The sequence below is a fragment of the Strix aluco genome, chromosome 22 (assembly GCF_031877795.1).
Source record: "Strix aluco isolate bStrAlu1 chromosome 22, bStrAlu1.hap1, whole genome shotgun sequence".
NCBI classification, from domain to species: domain Eukaryota; kingdom Metazoa; phylum Chordata; class Aves; order Strigiformes; family Strigidae; genus Strix; species Strix aluco.
In genome coordinates, this window is record NC_133952.1 from 1990914 (window position 1) to 2015332 (window position 24419).

General features: G+C 38.4%; 1 protein-coding gene across 1 annotated transcript in view; it reads right to left on the reverse strand.

Moving 5' to 3' along the window:
• Positions 1-24419, reverse strand: part of PLCH2 (phospholipase C eta 2) — a 98345-nt gene extending 73926 nt beyond the window's left edge. Inside the window, exon 1 of the mRNA XM_074848350.1 lies at positions 24236-24419. Coding sequence (XP_074704451.1) covers positions 24236-24347 — 112 coding nt within the window. The 5' untranslated portion in view covers positions 24348-24419. The remainder of the gene's footprint in view (positions 1-24235) is intronic.

Here is a 24419-nt window from a genome sequence, read left to right on the forward strand (position 1 = left end):
GCCCAGCACAATTCCTTTATTCTATTTTCCTTCTGTCAGTAGTGGAAGGGAGCATGCTCACAGCTCCCTTCTCTGTGCTTGTTCGTGTTACTGCTTTTGACAGACTTTTACCCTACAGCCTATTGTCTGCAAAGCTCAGTTTCCTCTAAGAAGCGAGTGTCAGCGCTATTAGAGAGCTGTGGAAGAGGTGCAAAACAACCACAATCAGAAGAGAATCATGCCTGCGAGAACAACATGAATTGTCCTTATAACCAAGTAATACCATGTTTCATGATAAATTGCATCTTTGTTGCGTGCTGGGGACAAGGTACAAGATACTCAAAGACAGGAATGAAGCAAAGAAACAAGTTAATCTTTTCATTTTTCAGAAGAGAGCAGACAGAACATATGACATATATGACAAAATGTGTGTAACGAGTAGCTTTTGGAACTGAAACTTGTCCTGAGCTAATCCCCTCCTCAACATCAAAACTCATATTCATTCAGTCCCAACTATGACCTGGATTTCTGAAGAGACAGAGTCTTCAGTCAGTTGAGCCATGAAGGGCTGAAAAATGGACAGTGAGGTGGTCTCAATTACTAATTAGTAATAGAATACAACATATGTTTGCATATATAAAAAGCAGCTGTGCTGCACTCTGCTCCATTGTTCCAAATAAATTGAAAAAGATAAATGCATTGCTCTGTATAAACACTAAGTAGATGAAGTATTCATGCTTTGTTAAACTTTTCAGACACTCCAGGGTGTTTGAAATTATGATGCATGTTAAATTTAAGCAGATTTGTTATCCACGTGTTCTGAATGTAATGAACACTTCACTGCCTCACATTTCCTACTTAAAAAATAGCAAATTTTCTAAACAGAAAACACATGTGTATCTTGTGTAGGTCTAACAAAAAACCTTTAGTCATACAGATACTCTGAACTAACAATGAATGCCTAATTTTAAACATTTTCCCACAGGATTTTTATTTATGTGTACAAAGTCAAATGCCCACAAGAACAGTTACAATAAAACACTGTTTATTTATTATTTTTATTATAAGTGTTGGGCATTTGTAAGCCAAAGGGCACTTTGGGTACTTTGCACTGAAAGTTAAGTAAAACATTTCATCATGAGAATTCTAGCTAACACACTCAGATCACTACCTGCTACCAAAACAAGAACAAAACAATTTGCACTATAAGGCCTCATATTTAGATAGCTGCAACTCTAATATAGTCAGGTTTGGATAAACATTTTCCAAACTTTGTTTTCACACATGAGGTTGAAGCAGAGGATAAAGATGCAGCTACACAAGGAAATCAGTATAGAGTGTGGAAATTACAGTTCACTAACTGCACTAATTGGGACTCCGGATACTTAAGATGAAGTAACACAGCCTTTTGCACAGTAAACAGCCATTTCAAAACAGAAGTTATTCCAGTGTACTGTGTTTTGTAATATAAACTCCCTAAGCAGATACTATGGGGAGAAGGGTGCAATTTCCAGTGTCAGATTTTCAGTGTATAGATGAACACCCAAAATGAGATATCCAAGTACTACTTGAAAATTTAGGGCTTGTTTCTTTACTTCCAAGCACTCTTCTTATGCAATGCTTTAATTTAGACTATCCTGAGTACTGGCGCAGAATTAATCAGGTCAGTGAAAGGAGACTGCTAGCCCCGATTACTACACCTTTAAATACTTCTTTTTACTGTCAGTTCAACCGTTACTCTTATATTTTTACATTGGTTTCAAACTCAAGACCCACAGGGCAGAGGGGCAAGTCCTTCCCCAAAAACACCATTGAGGAGGCCAACGCCCTCAGCTCTTGAGGTTATTCCCCTTTTTTCTACAGCTTGTTTACTGGATTGTTAAGCATTCTGGCAGCAAATGGAAGGGGGTGGGGAAGAAGACGAGCTGCCACATTTCTAAAATTAGCATCTTCTGTTCTGAGAAGCCTGTGGAGATTTAAAAAATTGGGTTTCTCTGTAAGATGCAGAGATGTGGAATTTAAACTGTGTTACACAGCTAAGGTCTTAAGCTCTGTTTCATACCAGAAAGCTCGTTCACCTTCCTTTTTCCCCCCTTGCTCCCAGCTGTCAGTCAGAGACTATTACCACAAAACACCAAGTCGATTTTATTATATAAAGTAATTGCATTCATTTGCCCTGTCATCCATAAGCAGCTCCATGACACCTTCCCCAAGAGCTTGCCTCTAAAGACACAGACTCATTCCCTTTTACAGGTCACTGCCGCTGCTGTCAGAAGGGCATTGTGAGGTGCAATTCCCTGTTCAGTGTGGGGTTTTGGTCCTCGGGTACCAGGTAAAGTCCTGCTCAGAGAATGTGGTGTGTCTGTCTTCAGTCTTTAAAAGGCAAACATTCATAACAGAAGCTGCTGCAGTTAGCTGCTGTATCAGATATGCATGGGTAGATATAGCCATTACTGTACTAATTCTAATGCCAGAGGAGAATTACAGTGACATGTTGTCTTTAACACACATACTGTCATGAAAACACAATTAAAGGTGACAATATTTTTATCTTTGCTATTTATTAATAAAACTCAGCACTAAAAGAACTCATTGTACCTCAGTTCCTGTCAATCTCACTCATGCTACCACTACCATTTGCTCTGTTCAAAAATATGAGAAGCAGAAATAGACCTGTGCTGCAAAATCTTAACTCAGAATGTTGGTCTTTCACAGACAGGCTTTAAGTTAGAAATGGAAGAGACTCAGGAATGAAACCAAGTTCCTTTCCAAGAACCAGTAAGTGTGCCAAAGTCTTACTCTGATTTACCTCCTGAAAGGAACCAAAGACTCAGCCATGAAACAAATGCAGGCTAGCACAGACAGATTTAAACATATGGGACTGGAAATTTTTGTTCCAAAATTCCCTTTTTTTTTTTAGCAATTATATTTATTCTACTCCTGTTAAAAAGTCTCAGTTCATGTCTTGTAACAACTACATTTGCTTAGATCATCTCACACCACTTCTTTCAGATATCAGAAACCCCAGTGGACAGCATTGCAGCAGAGAATTGTGAAAAGAATAGGGAAGGTTTTCTTCCATGATTTCCACAAAGGAAAGTGCCCAGAATAATTTTGGGTCAAAACGTTTTGTTTCATCAAAATGGTTACTGACTTAAAAAGCACATGATATAGTAATATATATTAAGTAATATATATACTTAGTAGTATGTAATCTATATATGGTATAAGTAATATATACTATATACACTACTAATATATACTATATGCTAGTATATGTGTAAACTTAAATGAGATGTTTGAAAACAACCAAAAAATCTGCACGTTTTGTTCCAAAACTGAAGAAACAGATTTATTTGAACATTCTGTGAAATACTTTTGTACTTTTAATCTCACATGAAAAACAAACAAAAAAATTCAACTTTACAAAATATGTCACATTCGGTGAAACTCTATCGATCCAAAGTAAGTAATTTCATTTAAGTTACTCTAGCCATCTCTAGTTTGGATGTTTACTACAAAATTCTTCTGGACCTGCTTTGAGTCTTGAAGTTAACAAAAGCTGGTCTTTTCAAGTACTACCTGAGGGGAGACAGACAGATCTACATAAACCCGAACCAAAATCCAACAGAGCTAGTAAGAGGGTTCAACAGACAGGAGTTTAGGTCTTGTCACATCCTAAGCATTAGGGCTGTCCTACAAATATCACAGAGATGCTGTAATTCATAGCTTCACACAGCATCTTGCTGCAAGTTAAATCTCTACATACATATCTCTGCATATTACTGCTAAATTAGAACTACTGTCACCCCTTTTCCTACTAATTAAACAAAAGCAGAGTTCTGTTTATTTTATTAGGCAGTCTGAGCACCAGAAAAATACCCTGCATGCAGCAGCTTCACTGTTCTTCGTGACATCCTGTAACTTTGTTTGCTCTGACCTCTCAGGCACAGCCCTTAAAAATTCTAGGATCAGCCTTTGTTACTAAAAGCTGAGCTTAAAGGTGACCAATGGCCCCAATGCATGAAAAAAAACCCTACTCCTTAAGGGAAACCACTGCCCTCAACAACCCAGTGAATTTAGTCTCTCTCCTCACTGTCCACAGGCCATGGTTTGTTCATTCTTGGTAATAAATTATGAATGCCCCCCCATACGCATCTGTTACTCAAATCACCAGCTAAATAATGTATGAATAAATGAAGAGACTCCTCTGAGGGGAGGGAACTGTGGGGGACTAAACTTTGAATCATGTGCTACAGCAGCAAGCATCAAAGCTTTACTAGCAGGTTTGACCCCAGCTGGGTTTTATTTTTTAAAAGGGTTAGAACTAACCTCCTCTGAACATGAATGGCTGAACAGCAGGGGCATGCCATGAAAGCTTGCCCAGAAATGCAGGGAAAGAATGAAATCCCAAATGAAAAACTTGCCAGAAGCACATGGGTATCAAAGGTGTTCACTATCTTGTATCAGTCTGAACTGGGACAGAAGGTCACAAGTGAATTGAAAATTTTCACCAGAAGTACCTTGGCAGTTAACTCCCACTAACAAAGACAGTGTCCTAGTTCAAGAGAACTGATGCAATTTGAAAATACAAAGCCTGCAAATAAAACAAAAGGTGAAGAAGGGCTGCTCAAGGAAGATTTTAAGCTCATAATAAGCTTAGAATGACAGAAAATTAGAATAAAGACAAGTGGGAGGACTTGACAATATTCCCCTAATCAAGCCACAGCCACACAGCTACACCTAGTAAGATCATAAACTTTGTTATTCTTGGTTCATTATGAGGCAAATTTATAAACACATGTGCAAATAATTCATAGTTATGCAGAGATCTTACTGCTGCTCCAGGCAAAAAGAATCTGCATCAAAATACATCTGCAAAACCGTATTTCAAAACAATACCTTTGGAAAGGGGAAAAAGGGAATTACCATACTGCATTAGGCTGTATCTCCACATAAGACAACCGAAGTATATTCCTGGATTATCCAATTAAAGCTTGTTAGACCAAAGTTTGAATGAATTTGAAATGAACCAAAATTTGCCTAACAGATCAAAGGATGAAGGAAGTGTTCTAGTGTCATGAAGAGAAAGAAAAGGGAATTAGTTTCATCCTCAGATGCCTTATCTGATTACACTTTCTATCCAAGGAGTCAAAGTATCCAGTATTATCTGGAAGTACTCGTTTTAGACAATCTCTGATGCATTACTAAAGATATCTGATCATTAGTTGGTATGTTGAACTACCTAACACATTACATAGATAAGCAATTTTTCTTTCTTCATCCATATAAGTTGGTTGAGCTTGGCAGCACTACTTTTAATTAGTTTCATCCCGTGGAACATAAAAGCTTCATTACATTTACAGATCCAGCAAGTCAGTCTTTAAATTCATTTACTATACTCACTACCTTAATATTCTGCCCTTTTCTCAGGATGCAATCTCCTGATTTACACCAAGCAAGTTGAACTGTTACCTTTTAAAGGTTTGTGACAACAAAACCAGTGCACCACAATTCCAAATTCCTAACAGATGCAGACGGCCCTGGAGCGGGAAGAAGCATTTAAACGGTAGCTTTCTTCCTCTCAGAAGCCTTCACTGACAGAACTTCCATGAGAGGCACATTTGACTATTCCACCTGAGAGTTATTTCAAGTTTTTGACCAGTCAAAAACAGAATAATGATTTACAACAGAATAAGGACTTAAAGATACTTCCACTGCAACATTTTCCATGTGCATATTGATTCTTCTATACATTTGCAGCACTCCCAAGCCTCTAACCTGTTAGAAATCATTACATAACAACTTCACATCTCCCTCAATGGTTTGTCCTTGTAAAACACCTTCCTCTAAGAATCTTTAGAAAAGGTAACTTATCAAGCCTTGCTGTCCACAGCAAATGAAGGATTCATACCAAAGGAATCAGTTTCCCTCCAAGACAGACATGGGAAAGCATTGAGGGGAAATGCCTACCACCCGTAAGCATTTTTTCAGACAAATGCAAAACCAAATGTTACATTGCACCTGCAGGGAGAAGATTTATTAGCAGACAAAAAGGCTTTCAAACCATGCACCTCTAGCATCAGTTCCAGAAGGAAACAGGGTAACCATGACAGTTTCCATACTACTGCTGGGCCTGCCTGGTTTGCAAAATGGGACCTTACAATGGCAAAGGAATACTAAATCATGTTAAACCTGCTGTCTACCTTATTTAGCCACTGTATACAAATATTTCTAGATTAATAAAGCAAGACTTACTATTTCTCCAATTCTGAAAGAGAAGGAAAAAAATTGCTTTATACTATTACCATAAACTGACAGAAGCCAAAGCTGCAGGTGGCTTCTGAACCATGGCACTGACAAGATGACCAGTTAATCCAAAATGTTTGCAGCCTGATCAAAAAATGTCTAGCTGGTGTTTTGTTGTTGCAATTAAATCAGTGACATGTATTGCTCCTCGGCAACATACTAATTATTCATAAACTTCATAATGCAATTTCCTGAGCTACATCTGGGAGCTGCTTTTTCCTCGACACTAGATGGAAGAGTAAGGAAACTTAAGACACCATAGGTTGCATCTGTTGATAAAAATCACATCACTTACTAAAGATGTAGCAGACACAATCTGTTTAATGGCCATTATTCCTAATTTAATTTAAAAACGAGTAGTCACAAAGCAGCTGTAGGATTCAAATTCAGTTAAACTTCACAAGAGCGATAACATCCAAGAGTTATGTTGTCAAACCTTCTACAGAGCAGTTAACATGGCATTCATAGAATTTATAGGTTTCATGAATCATTGTATAGCAGAGATATGATATAAAAATTAGAAAACAGGATTTCAGATTCTAGATCTTACTCTAATTATAATTTCAACTTTCAAATTGAAATGTTCAATTTGAAAATAATTTCAACTTTCAATTTCAAATGTTAGCTTTGGGGTAAAAGTTAAAGCCATCACCTTGCAATATTATTCTTCAGAAATGGCGAAATAAATTTAGGTTGGAAGGGACCTCTGGAGATTATCTAGTGTAGCCACCTGCTTAGAGCAGGGCTAAAACTTCAGATTTAGGTCAGGTTGCTCAGTACTTGTTCTGTTGATTTCTGAAAATCTTCCAACATGGAAATTCCACAGTTTCTTCAGGCAACTTAGTTTAGGACTTAACACGTCTTAATCAGTGCCGTAGAGGTCCGGGTCCGCCCGTGGTCACGTTCAGGTCTCTGTGTTGCTGCTTGTGACCTTTGCTTCGTGCCTTTTCACCGTGTACCCCCGAGACGCGTCGGGACCCACCTTCTCTTTAAGTACCAATTAGCATCGGAAAACCGGGATTCCATCCCTCCCCCGGCTTCTCTTCCCCGAGTCAGTCCGGTCCGTCCCCTCACCCTCCTTCCCTGGACTTCATCTGCTCCAGACCCATAACATCTCGAGCGCTGCTGGAATCTCAGGTTGGAAACATCACCCACGCGTTGAGGAACCAGAACTGGAACCAGTACTCGATGGGGCCTCAGAAATGATACTCGTGGGGGGAGCAATTGCCTCCCCCGACCCCCGGGCGGCCCCGGGTGCAGTTCGCGCCCCCCCCCCCCCCCCCCGCCACCGGCGGGACGCGCTGCTGCCGGCGCGTAACTGCACACCGCGGAGAGAAACGCTCCCATAGAATTCGGCAGGTTTTGAGGCAGCCCCAGAAAGAGCAACCACTGTCCAGGGCAGGAAGAGAAACAGAGAATGGCACATCTACAGACTGTTCAATCTTCACAGAAACTGGAAATATACCTTTAATTATCTCACCCTGTAGAAGGGCACAAGAATTCAGTGCACAATCCACCGCATGAACTATAAATCTTGGACACAAAAAGCTGTGCCAATGCACACTAGTGTTCCAGGTAACTGCCCAAACCTCCTTACTTTTTTAATGCGTCTCATCCATCAAGAGCATAAGCATCACCTGTTCAGGTGATGAGCATAGATGATATTATTTTCTCCATTATAAAAATGAATGGAACAATCTGTCACTGCATCATCTCTTGTCCCTAAATTACCCAGTTATGCTGCATGTTTCACAACAGAAAAGTAGCACAGGACCTTCACAACTCACACTTCTAACTTTTATTATTGCATAGCTTGGATGTTACTTGAAGTCAGCAACTTCTACTGAGAAGTAAAGAGCAAACTGCACACAGCACACTCATCCAGGTCACCTGAACTCACCGTAGGAAAGAAAATCAGGTTCTAAACCAGACAGTAGAGAACCCAGCACAGACTCTGTGGTGATAGTTATTGGCAAAGTCGCTCTGATACCAAAACTATATTTTCAGGACATTGTGGCCATGACATGCAATGCATAGAATACAGACTTTATTCCTTATCCCACCTGTCTGTAAGAAGCTTGAATCTAACATCTGCTATGAAAAAAAAGCTCTTCCAGTGAAGGATTAATCATAAGCATCTCAACAGTACTGTGGCAAATGGATGCAAGAAGAGTGGGGAAGGTTATATAAAGTCCACAGAGAGAAAAAAAAATGCAAGAAAAGAACTGTTCTGCTGGAAGAATATCCCTAAGGTCACCATTTCTGTGGGCACAGAAAGAACAAGAAGGTAGCACTACACCCTGCAAGACAGTTAAGCACTTGTTCAGTAGAGCTTACAATAAACTCTAATCTCCCCATTTAACATTTTCTGAGGACCTGGCTCGCACAGCACCGGAATCCCTGCAGGTGCCTTTAACAGTTAGATGCATTCCATGTGTTAGCTGTAATTTACTTGTCAGTCATTTACTTGACTAATTATCTACTCTAAATGGCTCAGCACACAGGATACCTGAAGTGTTACAACCATCATTAAAGATGTGGCAGCTTTACCCTCAAACAGAACAAAGATACAAGTAGCATCACCCTCTATACAAAGATGCTTTGTCATAAAACATGCAATCAACATATGCATCTACAAAACCGCAGAAAACACACAACACTGGAGAATAAATCTGAGATCTAAACATGTTAATGGCTTACAGGAACTACGTACCACAGCCAAAGATAAGAGTGACTGCACAATCAAAACTGATCAGCATAACTTACAAGAGCAAAACTACTGTATAATCACCGAGTGCAAGTACATCAGAACTGGGTGGCAGTTTGCATAAACGATTCTATTCCAGATAGCAATGATTAATGGCAGGAGGGAATGATGTGTAGAGTTTAGCACGCTGTACTGTGGTGTAGTCCCTCTTATTTAAAAGACAACCTTTGTTTCCTCCATCAGTCAAGTTTGCAAGGTACACTTAAATGTAATGTCTATAGCTAATTAAACTGCTCTGAAGTAAACAAATTTGTCAGAGAATTATGAAGTGCTCTATCTTTAGCATTACCAGTTCTCTGAAGCAGTATATATTTCAGTTACATTAAGTGGAATGGATTTTCATTTACTTCAGAGTCTTTTTATTCATTTAGATACTATGGCCATAATTAATAAAACATGCCTGCTTAGAGATAGAAGAGCTTTTGGAATGACAGTGTGCTGATAAGGTCTAAAAAATAATATCCTCTAAACAACCAGGGTCAAAGAGCTGAATAAATATCTCTGAACAAGGGAGAAAAAAGAAAAGAGTAATGTGATGTTATCAAAGTACTACTAAAAAACAACTGTGCCCATAAGCACGAGTACAATTTATCCTCTAGCTAAAATTCTAGTGTATACAGTAAAATGAATAAATCCACCTACTGTGCTTCTGCGGTGGGCTTCCTATATCCATTGTCTTGTAGAAATAAGAATATTTTTTCAATTGCCTATGTTAGAATGTAAAAACACTCAGCATTTTCCCTCCGTCTTGCTCCCTCTTCTGCAAGTCCCTCTTTCTGTTCGTGTGAGAAGGCAGTTTAAATTTCATCCCATTTATTAGCTCAGTCACTGAGGAATCACTGTCAGTTTTCCGATGGTACAAGCTCCTTTACTGTACACAACACCCGAGGAAGCGGGGGAGAGAAAAGAGGTAGGATTTTATCTAAACTACTTTTTGCTGTAACAATTAACTCTTCAATGACTGGCATCCCCTTCCTGGTATCTCTAGTGTCAGTTGACACTGAAATGTCTGTTCCTCTAAGACAACAGGGAATTCTCTATGACAGCTGTTTAATGTTCATGTTACTTCTTTTAATATTTCCTCTGCTTTTGTCTGCTGCTGCTTAAGAAGGAACTACAGTCAGACAGTGCCACAGCCATGATTTCTTACAACCATATGAGGTGTCCCTTTTCAATTCTTCCAGAGTGATTAAGGATCACAAATTCTAAGAAATTTAAGTTTACTGTGCTCCCCCATCACTAACAGCTTCTAAAACTTCTAGAGATCTCTAGTAGACATGTATTCTCCACCAACTAATGCTTGCTGCTTCTTCAGGTGGAGTATTTAAAACCTCTAAGCCTGAACAGCCAAAATAACAGAACAAAGTTATTTGCAAAGAAAACAAATTCACTGCCTCTAGAAAAATAAAATATGGATGCACCTGTATACACCACCTTCATCCCCACTTAAATTTTCAAGGTGGCAGCACAGAACCATGTTCGTTCCTTGGCTGTGATTTTACAGTCATGTAAAAAAGGACGATCTTGCTCCACTTTTCTTAATCACCTGCTCTAATAAAGAAATACAGTTTAGTAACATCACCCACTAGCCAGTTCAATTTAATCAACCAGGACTGCAAAGGTTTTTCAGGTTTAGTGTTTTCCTGGGAGTACTGTATGCTCTGTAGATATCTGCATCTCTTAAGAGAGGGTTTTAACTTTTTTGTCCCTGTCCACAGTAAAACTTCTCTAACCATTTTCCTCTGGAGGACAGCATGCTGGATTAAGTGCAAACCTTCTTCCCCCCACCTCCTTCAAACAGTACTTTGTTGTCCATCTATTCCTTATTTTTGGTAGTAAATTATAAGAACAAAACCTGTTCTGCAGTCATGGATCTGAATGCCAGTGCTTCTAAGAAATGACTATTCTGAACTTCCATTAAGCTCCACTTCTTGACTTTTAAGCTTGATCTTGCCAGCAACCCAGCTCCTACATCTGCCACTATTACAAAGATTTGTCCTGTGCGAGAGCACACTTTCCTGGAATGATTTTCCTCTGATTTTCACTAATGCTCTTGCACGTTCTAAGTATCTGCATATGTAAGCACAAGGTTCATTCACTGTGACACAAACCTGAATTTTTTTCTTCCCTAGATCCAATCACAAATCCCACTAGCCTACAAGAAACCAACCCCCCCTTCTGGGTCAGTAAGAGATACACCAGAGTTAAGGGGATTAGGATGGTCTCTAAACTGGTGCAAAGTCTTTTGTCTTCTCCTTTACTGAGCCAATTGTCTGAAACTTCAGGATTTCAGGGAGGGAAAAAGATTATTACTACAGGGAAATATCAGTGGTCCTGGCAAGTGGCAGAGTATTGGATTCAATTATTTCATCCACTGACTATAGTTCCATGTCCTATGACTACCCAAAAGAAAAAAAAATAAAAAGAAAAAAAAAAAATCAAACAATGCCTTCTGAGTGGTTTAAACAGTTGGTCTCAATTCTCCATTAAATTTTGGAATATTAGCCTTAGACATGGTTAAATGAGTATTATTCAGAGAACTCTTCTATTTAGTTATGGAAATAGCCAAAATGAAATATTAAAAACCTGATTTATATCTATCTAATTGTTTCACAATTATACAGTGCAGTGCAATACAGTACTTAACAACACTCAAATATTTAAAAGCATGACATGAAAAAAGTTTTAAACACAAGGAAAAGGTACACAGGCAGATCAACATGATGACATCATGTAAAATCCAGTAAAATGCCAAAACACATTCTAATATATTCAGATCCTTGGTGAGTTTATTGTGTGAACCGTGGCTCTATTTCCTCCCAGAGAAGTATCTCCCAAACTATCGAAGGAAGAGAGGAACTTGTTATAGTAAAACAAAATAAAGGACTAAACTTGTTAACGTTTCTGTATTTAAGATACATGCCAAGGAACACTCATAGTAGGCTAAAGGAAGCCTTATTTGTTACTTAAGAGCCATGTAAAAAAAAAAAACCAACCAAACCAAAACACCAGAACAAACATTTCAGACATCACTAGGAAAGCCAACCACTTGAGGTGAGCTCCAGCTCTGTAATTACCAACTCTGCACACTATAGAAGGGTCCTTAGGTCGGCTCTCTGCAAAAGCTCTTACCAAACTGTTGCATGGCACTGTTCTTTCTCACTTAAGACAACACTCGTCAGGAATTACAGAGGAGAAAGGAGAGAAAAAAGAAAAAAAAAGTACACATTTGCTAGTAGACCTTCTCATCATTAGAGATAACATTTGTTTCTCTCAGCAACAGCATCTACACCAACTCAGAAGGATATCTTTCTCACAAAGATCTGTTTAACCATTTAAGATATTTTTTGCTTATACTCCTGAATCTCAAGCATTCAAATAAGCAATATGGCTCCCCATCATTGCAAGCATGATCCTTGAGACTCATTCTGATCACTAGTTAAGGAGTCTGTCTCACGGGGGGGGGGGGGAAATAATCGACAAAAACTTAAAATATTGCCAAAAATAATCTCATTCAGTTTTCCCTATAAACCATTCACAACTCTTCTATTCTGTGCAGAGCATTTTCAGCATAAAAGGTCCATAATGGAACAGCTTCCCTTCACATTAGCTACAGAGGTTTAAGTTGTGGTTTGTATCAAAGATCATGAGTTCAAAAGTAGATTATTCTCATTTTTTTGCTATATAGCCAGAGATGCAGCTGAAGAATCCTGGATTTGTCTAGAAGATAGCAGCAGCCCTACATAAAGCAGTTCCTCATAATTAACTGTAGAAAACCACTATGATTTGCTTCAGAAGTCAACTGAATTTATTTGTTCTCTCAAGAAAGAAAGCATTCATCTGATGAAGTATTTAACCTCAGATTGAACTGACAGATAAGATTGTGATGTGAACACAGATAAAAAGTAAACTGCTTGTAGATGAAGGGTATTTAAATGTTTTGGGAGGCAGGCAGGTTTCACAGTATCACACAGTCAGGGATGGCTTGGATTTTCAAAAGTCATTTGCCAAGCTCCAAATGCAAATCAAAGCCAGACAACAGTCCAATGCTGTAAGACAGGAGAGCTGAGTCACTTGGCTACATCTGCATTCAGTGACTTTCAGGGGGATTAAGTTTACCAGAAGTATCAGCAGATACAAATAATTCACTTGTGAGAAAACCTATGAGGGAGACACTCAGCTTTTGTTTACAGTGCTTACCAGAGCAGCATCCTTCTGGGCTGATTTGATTGACAGACTTGTTCACAGCTAATGACTGTATCTTAAGAACTTCCCACAGATAATGCCAATGCAGTTGAACTTTATCAAAGAATACTGGATTCCCCCCCAGTCTTTGACAGACACACAGGCTAAGCACCCATCCAAATGAATGAAAGGAACATATTTTTCCCCTCACAGCATTATAAAGATTTTATTTTTGATTGTTCCAGAACTGGTTCAGTCAACCCAGAACTTAGTTTACTACCTCTAAACATACTGCACTTACTCTAACCATCTGACTGAGCATTATTTTTACTTATTTCGCTAGCTTCTAACAATCAAACTATAAAGAAATGTAACTTCCATGCTACCAGATACTCACACCTGTCAAGAATTTCTATTCTGTCTTGCAACTAGGAGCGGTTTTGAGGCAGCACAGTAGTAGTTGCCCTAGATAGTAACCACCAAGTGGTGCCAGGTACAGAAGCTCTAGGAATAACAGTACTCTGACAGAACTGGTTCTGAGGCAGCATGAAATGTTCTAAACCTGCACTCTAGAAGGATGAAGTGAATGTTTCGAGGCTATGTAAATCTGAGCACACACGCAGTGTAGTCTCCTGGGATTTCTCTTTCACGGAAGCCTGCACAGTACTGGTCATATACGGTAGAAGAACCATATTTATGCATCATGCATTTGTCACTGTACTGTTTACAAGAACTGTTTAATAAATCCCGGAATATATATATATCGATAAAAATATAACTTCTTGTTCCAAAGTCTCCTGTCACTCCTTTTTAGCTAGCTTTGTGCACATGATGCCAGCTTAGCATTTGTGCATTTATCCAGTAGATGGCAACAGCGATACAGACAGACCATTGCAGTAGCAATATTCTTACCCTAGACTCTGGAATGTGTCTGCAAACAATGCTATTTATTCTGCTTGAAGTGTCCCATTTCCCACTACATACTTCTAAAATCTTTACAGGCAGCAACAGGTATACGACAGAAACAGCAAGAAAACTAAAAGGAGGAGATTTTGGCAGAGGTGGAAGAAACAGAAGGTAACATTCAGGTGATCTAGTTTCTAACCCATGTTCAACCATAAAAGCTCTTAACACCAGCACACCAAAAATTTAATATGCCTCAGATTTTACCTCAAAAAAATAATTCCATTTCTTCCACAAGTGACACACACACACACAAAAAAAATCTAGTAACACCACAGCGGTAGCTTGGATCAGACAATACTACAATATTGATAGCATGTTACTCAGCTGTTGCAGTCTAAGCCTAAAGGGGACTTTGGTCAGTCTCCTCTCCAAGACTGGTTATTTCTGTAAGGACTTTATAACTTGCTCACAGATTCTCTAGAGATTTTTAATTGTCCTGGAATAATATGTCTTTAGCACCTCAAAAAGGCAGTCCGAGTTGGATTTCTGCTCATTAGAAGATTTAACCCAAACCGGCCATTTTTTACTTTCCTTTTCAAACTTTAAATGAAGGCCTGATGATTTTAAGTTATAGAAATCAAAATCGGAGATGCAAGTATCTACTATAAAGCTAACATATGGCTATATCTACATGTGTGGTACACTGCTTTTTCTCCCCAGTACAGAAAAACCACTGATTCTGCAGAGATCAGTCAGTACATTTAATCTTGTTTTCACCAGTTAACTTCTACAGAACAAACAGAGCTAGCATATAAACAGACTATCCCAGTAACTCTCCCCTTTTTATTATAGTCGCATGACTTCAGTAGCACACAGCAAAGAAAGGTGAGGCCAAACCACAATATTCCTACTGACAGTGGAGAATGACCAACAAATCAGATCTTAAGCACCTTTAAGGTTCCCATTACGATTTCTGATAGTTTCACAACCTTCCATGCATTTATCCTAACAGAACTCCACTAAGACACAGACAGGTATTTGTTAGTCTTTCATGATTCTAAAACAAGGTTAAAGGATGTGTGAATTGGAGACAACTAACTGAAGACCTCTCTGCTTCATTGCAGGTGTCAAATTTAAAATATTTAGGCTCCTAACTTCCAACACATTTCAGTGGGAATGTCTGTGCCTAAATGGGAGTTAGGAGACTAAACACCTTTAGGCATCTTGGTGCAGAGCCTCCAAGAGCTACATTACTAAAAACCAGGGAAACAAAAACCCCAACCAAACAAAACCAAGAATGAAATTACTCTAGAAAGCTTGACAGTTTTTCATTGCCTGTTGAATCTATTTGGGCTAAATGGCAAGGTTTAAAAAAAAAAAAAAAAGCTCATTTGATCCAAACTAATATCCTTAAGAAAACAAATATACATTCCTCAAAGACAGGAAAAAGGAATATATGAATAACATCAGCTGAAGGACAAGATACTGATGTTCAGCACAGCCAAAATGAAACGCAAGATCCTCACACACTGCTTGGTCCAGATTTACTGTTGAGCTACGCCTTGTATCGTCATTTATTCTAGGGAAGGATCCCAAATAGATATAAACCAGAATAGTAGTATTGTAAGGCCACTCTGTAGATAGGTAAAGGAAGATACTAGCTGAGAAAGAATCCAGGTTGTAGAGCACCTGCAGTAGTCTAAACACAAGCCAGAAGGTTTAGAGATTTATGTTGCTTTTGTATCATGAGAGCACAGATCAAGATTATAAAACTGGACTGAAATATTCCAGATTTATTCTATCACAATCTTGAAGCACATTGTGGGATGAGTTTTATCTGGTTCATCATGAATGTTATCAGTCTCAAGAAAGATTTTCATTCAGTGCAGTGCATCAGAGTACTTTTGAACCTTATTGAACTCTTTTGCATTTTAAATTTCAGACACAGCAAGATTAATTTTTGCACAAATTATCCAAATATAAATTAGCTGCTTTACATACCTTTGAATATCTCTGAACAAAAAAATGTGTATTGCAAACAATACAGACTTTCTGTTTAGTTAAATTTGTATGTTTATAAATTTATTTATAAGTTTATATGATTCGCAAATCTCTGCCCTACATCGGATGTATGTAATGTATGTATGCATATATATAGTGTCATGAATGTATGGATAAATTAAGAACACCGCTGCCCTCTACTGTTAAATTGCAGTCAAATATTACCTTCTGTACTGCAAAATGACCTCAGGACTGGAAGTTGCTCTTGTCACCAAGTAGTTCAAGATACCTTCTCCTTTACAACACACACTACATTACATAACACAATTTCTTAGAATTTAGTCATCTTGTAATGGGAAATAAAACAGCTCAAAGACTGAATTATTTCAAACACTTTTTCTTCTAGGACTTTAACAGTATTACAGAATGCTACATGAGCATGGACAACAGAAAGCCTTTTTCACAAGCTGAAAATTGATCCAGTTTCACCATTTCATCAGTCCTCAGATCTGCTCCAGACCACCACCACCCGAGATGAAAATACATCAGTTTGTGATTTCTCAGGCAAAACACCCACCTAAATATTTGGCTGCTTATTTGCATGTATGTGCCTACAAACAGAACAAATTTTGTTTTAAAAAACTGAAAGTCTGGCTAGAGATTGCCAGTCACGTTCTGAATCTGCATTAGGAAGCAGTAAAAGCCTAATCACAGAGAAATTCTAGGCTGAAGTGAGCTCAAGCAATAATGTTGAAATACATCTCAATCTATTTAGCTCTACTGTTCCAAGTCTCAGGGACTGAGGTTCAGAGTGCTAAACCTCAGAGCTGCAGATATGCCTGTCAGTTGCAGCACAGGTCTCTTACGCATGTCTAAATGTTCACACCTCTTCTGCAAATAAAGTTAATAGTGTTAATTTGTTACTCACCCAGAAGCCTCAATAGAAGTTCACCCAGTACACTACACGCAGAAACACTTTTGAGCCCTCTGTTTACACACTTTTTAAAAATTTATGTATTCTAGGACAACTTCTGCCCCTCAGATACTCATAAGTTTACAAAGAAATCATCGTTTTACATCCAAGGCACAGAATTTACATGACAGAAATCCCACATATAGGTGAAATGTTATTCAGAAAGGGACTGCAGAGGAATTCTCTACCCAGACTAGGAAGAGTCTATCACCTGGAGCAGGCACATATAGCTGGCTGCTGCACAGATAATCTCTTATTGTCCTCCGTTTGAGGCACAGAGCAAGGATTCAGCTCATCCACGATAACTGCAAAAAGCAAGCAGCAGAATTTGGAACCTGCTGACTGCCATCCTTGTGTACAGTTCACACATACACAGCTTGATCAACATTTCTCATAGCCCAACTCTAGGTCTTTCTCCAATATTTTAAAATGTTAACCTGACAAAAGTAATAGCACCTTTTCCCTCCTATTCTTAGCATGTCTTAGATTAGGCATCCCTAAATGGAACTAACTGGTATCCAGAATACATAATGAGAGTACTAAAAGAACATTTGCCTTATACAACAGATGCTTCACTTAAACAGCTCTTCATCATAAAAGACGTGGCTTTTTTTTTTTTTTAATACAAAAACATCTATAATCTAATTTTAAAAAATTCTGCATGCTTAGATGGGGCAGCCTGGGCTTTGGGTTTTTTTGGCAGGAAAAAGAAAAAACAACATACCAAACTTATTCTCACTTAACTCAGTGTTTCTAGCTACACAAAACTTCCAGGGTTCAGGCTTTCTGGGGTCTACAGATTGTATTTTGCAGGACAGTTCCAAAGCAGCTGATATCAGTATCCACAAGCGTCACTGTCTAGAAGATCTTACCATAGTTATTACATTTCTGAATTGTTTAGGTTGAACATCATTATTATTTGTATTTCAGCATAGGTAATAAAGATGCAAACATGACTGAGAAGTGTCTGTTGTGCAGGAATAGCAGTTCTCATTTATAAGCAAAATAAGAGACAACAGAAGGAAAAAGTGAAGTTACAAAAACAGTCAACCAAGAAGCCAGTAACAGAATCAGAACTAGAACTTAGGTCTGCTGAGCAGCCCAGTATTATATCCTTAGATTCATGTCTTTATTACAACAGTCCATGGACTCATGAACACTTTAAATTAGTGTAAGCTGACATTGCCAACAAAGGAAACAATAGTGCATTCTGCACCCTCCCTTGTTCATTTCTGCCTCTGCAGCAAAAAGGACAAACAGCAGCTTGTAGTGTTCGTTACACTATAGCCTTACTCTCCATTCAAGAAGGAAAAAAAGGTGTTGAAAACATAATTCTTTAAGTGGAGACTATGCAAAAACTTCAGGATTTGGTGTCAGAATTTTGTAGTATCCACTGTCTATGTAGTACCAAATCAAAGTGAATGACATATTTAAGATTAAACACTTGGGATAAACAGTGTGTCTTTTCAGATTTGATTCAAACTGCATCAACAAGAAACAACCCCAAACCAGTATCCATTCTTCGGTCACTCACTAATACGTGCAGAACTAGTAGAACCACAGTATCAGTTCACATTTTATTTTTAACTGATGGGCAGTTTCACAGAAGTTTAGCTTTAATTCAAGTTACTTTCAGACAGCTGATGCCAATTCACAAAATATCACTTGTGTGTCTGTTCTTCAGCTAAACTTGCATCGTAGAATTGTTTGGGCTGGAAGAGACCTTTAAAGATCACCTCGGCCAACCCCCTGCCATGCCAGAAGCACTGCTCGTGTAGACAGGCAGCATGTTAGAGCCACATGCTGAAGGCCATCTTAAATACTTCTCCAGGCTAATCTGATGTACTATATATCTAAGCAAACAGGATTTTTGCATGTCTGTGCACAGCACTCTTTCATCAGATTACAAGGGAAAAGTCGGTCTAGACATGCCAGAGCATATTTGAAAAATAGAGGATTACCGAATTTGCCATATACCTCCTTGATTTTGGACGTTCCCAATGCTGCTGTAATAATGTTGAATCAAATTATACAACAAAATTTTGTAAAAGTTAATTGCATTCCACTCAGATTTCATTTTTACATAGAAATCTTATTTCTCATCCATATACAACCTACACAGAAAAGAGGAATTTTTCTTCCAAAAAAAGCAACAAGTTTTGAAAACTGTCTCAGCTGATGAAAAACACTCAGAAAACTGCAGAAGAATGCTAAAAGTTTCAAGCCATCTAAGACTAATAACTATGGTACAGAAGTAGATGGTAGGTAGCTACCATACCATGGGACCAAATGACCAATTGAACAGCATTTCTGTAACTGCATGGATTTATTCCAACTAGGGATTTAACTCTTTAGCTCCATCCTTTCCTACATTTTCTTGGAGATCTGTTCACCCAATTGAGAAAGCTGAAGTGTTACATTTGACAGCATAGGCTTGATAAAGCTGAAATGTCATATTTGAAAGCGTAGGCTACTCAACAGCTCATCAGTATTATGATCACTTCTGTGTAGATTGCTTAGCATTTATTAGAATACAAAGCAAAATAAGAGCTGTCAGCACACTACACAGCATTTAAACTGAGTCATATAAAGAGTTAATGAGGGAGTTAAGAACCAACTCAAGTGGGTGTTCCGAACAAGTCTGCAAAGGGATTCCTGAGCTGCAGACCAGCTTTTGTTTAGGTTCAGACCCACTTGCACTGGAATGCTGGAAGTGCTGCACAGGCACAATGAAGACTTTCTCTCCCTCCAGCTATTTCTGCCATTTCTTTGTACTTTGTCCTACGTGGGCACACTGATGGAGCTTTATGTATATAAGTATATAATGGACAATTCTCGTTCAGGAGGCCACAAATTACAATTCATCCTACAAATAAAAAGTAGGTCCCTAAAAGTCAGTTTATATGATATAGCAATAACTGGAACATACCATCTTACTTCTGTAGTGCCAGAAAACACACAAATGATGCAATACGCCTATTTCACCTCTATATTTCTGCACTTTTCTTTTTCAATCCCCTTGCAAGCCAATTTATAAGAAAGAACTAGAAAAAAATATCATTGTTGGTATGATCCGCAGGTGAGAGGCAGGAAACAGTTTCTGTAAATATTTCTCTTTTCCTATTGACACACTATAATAGTAGTATTGGGGCAGCCTTCCCTTGGGCATACAAGCAAGCATATCTTCACATGCTGAGGAACCACAGGACAAGAATCAAACAGCTTGCAGAGGTAAGGGCAGGAGAGCTCAGGAGTTGTGCAAAGGCAAGAGACGGCAGTGGATCACTAAAGACCCCACTACAGGCCTTCCATCCTCAAGAGATTCGTCAGCTAAAACTAATACCTCACAGGAACATCCCAGTTTTGCAAAGTACTTCAGCACATGCTTCATTCCATCGCGAGTGATCATGACACTCAACGCAAGCTTCATTTAGCCAACTGCTCCAGAATTTGCCTAAGCTGCAACAACGCAAACAAGACACTAACAGAGGCTCAGACTTTTGAAAGAATCAGATTTCTGCAACACTACTGAAAAAATGCATATGCATTTAACACACACATAATAGCAAAACTGTAGTTACTGTTTGCAGGAAGTTAAAAATTTGTCCATTTCCTTTAGATTACCTTTCATTTAAGAATATGCTTTATGGTTATTCTTATAAAATAAAAAGCAGGCATTGGAATAATTTATTTTTGAACAGATGCTCCACTTACCTGCATAAATTCAAGAATAAATATAGAATAGTTAAGTACTTACTGCATACAGTGAGCCCAAGAAGCACATTTAGACGATCAAACACGATGGCTACCTCCACTAGGGAAAAACTAGTATCACTAAACATGTAAGATAAAGATAAGAACTAGTGTAATGACAGTTAATTCTGGATTATATTTTCACTGACAAGCTATTTTTAACACAATGACAACACAAATATATTCAGCCCCATTAACACTAGTAAAAAATACACATATCAGCCCAAAATTTAAGCCAGCAGAAAGCAAAACTGATCTCACAATAGCTGGAAGTTTGGCCAAAATGATGAAATTAGTTCCTGTGAGAGCCCAGCCAAAACTTTTAGTGTTGTCTTCTTCATGACCATAGGCAGTAAATGAGAATGTATTTCAAGCAAATAAGTCCTGTGTTGAATACATGAAGTTCCAATTAAAATCTCGGGCTAAATCAACTTTTTTTTTTTATTTTAAATGCAACAAACCAGCTCCTCCTCCTTCAGATCTCTCCTGTAGCACAAATTCATCTGCCACAGACATCAGTTACACAATTCCCCTCCTCCTACCCAATTTTCAGTCAACACCTGATGTGCAAAATCACATCTGTAATCTCCAGAGCTTCCTAAGAGAAGAGCTCATTTTCCTCTGTGCAAGCTGTCAACACTCAAAAAAGAGCAACAGCTAACAATAGTTATTCTTTGAGCTCTGTATCGTTCAGCTAAATTCAGACAACTTCATGGCACAGAGCCACAACCTGAGGCAGTATAAATCCCACTCTCATCAACTTCAAGAAATATTTTCCAGAAGCACTTGAAAGAACCAAGGAAAAAAGCTGCAATCAGTTTTGACAGTCTCATCCTATGATACTAATTTACATTTTTAAAATATGTGGCCCAAAATGTTTTGCTTTGAGAAGGCGGCTGGGTTCTCCTTGCTGCTCTTATGGCCTTCATAGCTGTATTCTAGTGCAACGATTCCTCCCGGTTTTCTCAGCATTTAGCGTTCCCTCTGGAATATATCTGGTAAAGATTAAAGAGTAAAATACTTAGGAGCACTTGGTGCTGCTGAATAGAGGAGCCTGGTTGAAAGCCAAAAATAGTTGACAGGCAACTGCACCAGAATCACCCACAAAAAGGATAATGCTAAGTTACAGGCTACCACTGTTTGTTTCTTACTAGTACAAATTGCTTTGACAAGAAAAACAATTTTTTGTCTCGCAAAAAGATTCAGCATACCTCACTGCCTTCTTAAAAGGAATTCAGCAGACACAAACATTTGCTCTCGCAGAGCTGTGTAGACCAAATTCTGTAATTCTTGTAAGTTGTCTTTTCTCCAACAATCCTTCTCCCTCTCAAAACCACTGCTCAAGAACATTATTTCAATCAAAACACTTTTCTATTTTAGGATCAATGACCGGCATGAGATGTTTCGGAGATCTATGGAAATAAAACTTGCAGTGCCAGATATGAAAATATGTATCTCTTTCCTCCTGCTAGATATAACCTTGATCTCTACTAGTTCCTGGATTAAACCCTAAAGAGGAAGCTTAAATGGGGTATGATACCGTTAAGAAATGGCAGATCTCATTTCTACCTCCATTCAAAAGCCAGTTTTTGTTGGCCATCTTCTGTCTACCAGTCTTGCAAAGAAAAGTGATCCACATTCCTTTTAAATTCCAGGGCTTATCTCTTAAACCACCAAGACTTTAAGACTTCTATTTCTTTTCTCTCATCTGTGTTTATGTGTCTGGTCAGCTTCATTTTTACATGTTTTGTTTCCAATATACATTAATTGCCAAAGGGAGCTACAAGCCACCAAACTACTATCCACTGAAGATATTCCAGCTAATTAATTCATCTCTCAGAAAAACATCACTGTTAGCCAGCATTGGGAGGCAGCTAAAAATGCAATGGTCAAATTTAAAACGGGCAGGCTTGCATTCTTTTAGAAGAGTGCTGACTTTTATTAGCCACATTTCCAAACTAAACCAGATACCCATTATCCGTTGGGGACAAGAAGGGGTAAGAATAAGAAAACAGTAATATTGGGTTCCTACTGCATTTGGACATGAAAACCTAAAAGCAGGAGCACAGTTTCTATGTACAGCTGCTTGGTTTTATGTCTGAAAACCTTCTTATGTTCAAAATACGTTACTTTTCGAACATGTAGACCTTACATTCTTACAGCTACAATGGAAGGCACACAGCAAGGAACACAGATGCATCTGCTGGTTTCTGTGAAGGCACCAGTGTTATGATTCTCTGTTAACAAATCACAGATGATATGCACATCATCCCCATTTCAAAATTTCCTTAACTTGGGAGTAGAAGTCAGCTTCCCATCTATTTAAGTGCATCTCAAAAACACTCCCATCATTTATTCAAGAATAAATGTCACTAGTTATGTGAAGATACTATGCTGTCTATCATGTCTTAGGAAACACTGGTAACATTAGAATCATAATCTTATGATATCACGCAGCAAAAGGGTTCATAACAATTCATGCTGTACTTAATGACACCGAAAAAGCAAGTAGTCCCTTCATGCAAAGTAGTTTATAAAACACACACATAAATTTCACCCTGCATTAAAATCACCAAGGAACTAATTGTTTTAAAGGAGAAAAGAGTTAGGGGTCAGGGGATTAGTCTAGGAGTCAGTTTAAGAGAGCTAAAAAAAAAAGCTTGGTTTTAATCATACCTTCCTGCATGTTAGAAGGTTTGCTACTAGCAGGTGAACACAACACTGTGCTAACAAACAAATAAAAGCAGCTTGAACCTTCCTAAGACTGCAAATGCAAAGTTCATCATGCAGAACCTCCAGTCTAAGAATGTGATGATAAAATTTTAGTGATTCTACATATAAAGGACCTTTCCCATGACTCAAACGTCCAAGACTATGTGTACAAGCAAGGGCATAAGAAAGATTGATTCAGAGATATCCTTATTGTATAAGGCAATATTTCAGAAGTTATTTAAACTTGCTACAAGTTTTGCCTTCTAATACCATCTCATTTAATTCCCAGCCTATATCAGGTGTTTACAGTCTCATATGTCATCAGCTGCTGGAACAGGTCAAACACAGGCCAGAGTAACACTTCGTTGTTTGGGGGGGGGTTTTGGTGGGTTTTATTTTTGTTTTGGGTTTTTCTGGGGTTTGGGGGGCTTTTGTTTTGGTTTTTTGGGGGGTGGGGTGTGTGTGTTTACACTTCACCCAAACTCTAGTCATCATGCCAACTACACAGTAAAAAGGGACTGAGGAATATACAAGCACAATTCCCTCAAACATCCCATATGAAATCTCAATACAATAAAAGTAAATTGGGAGAAAAAGAAAGTATTTTCAATACAAACTGTTAGATGAAAGGATGGTAAACTTTCACTTACCTATTGTGATGATGTTCTCAGAGAGGAAATGGAAACAGTTTCCATCATGGCACATGAGTTCTTCTCTTTGCATCAAATCCCCTGCTACAGATTTTGGAGAAGTCAGAGCCATCGCAAGCTTTCAGAGCAGCCCAGCAATAGTGCTTGCTCCAAGTCAAACAAAGTATTTCAGAACAGGTATCTG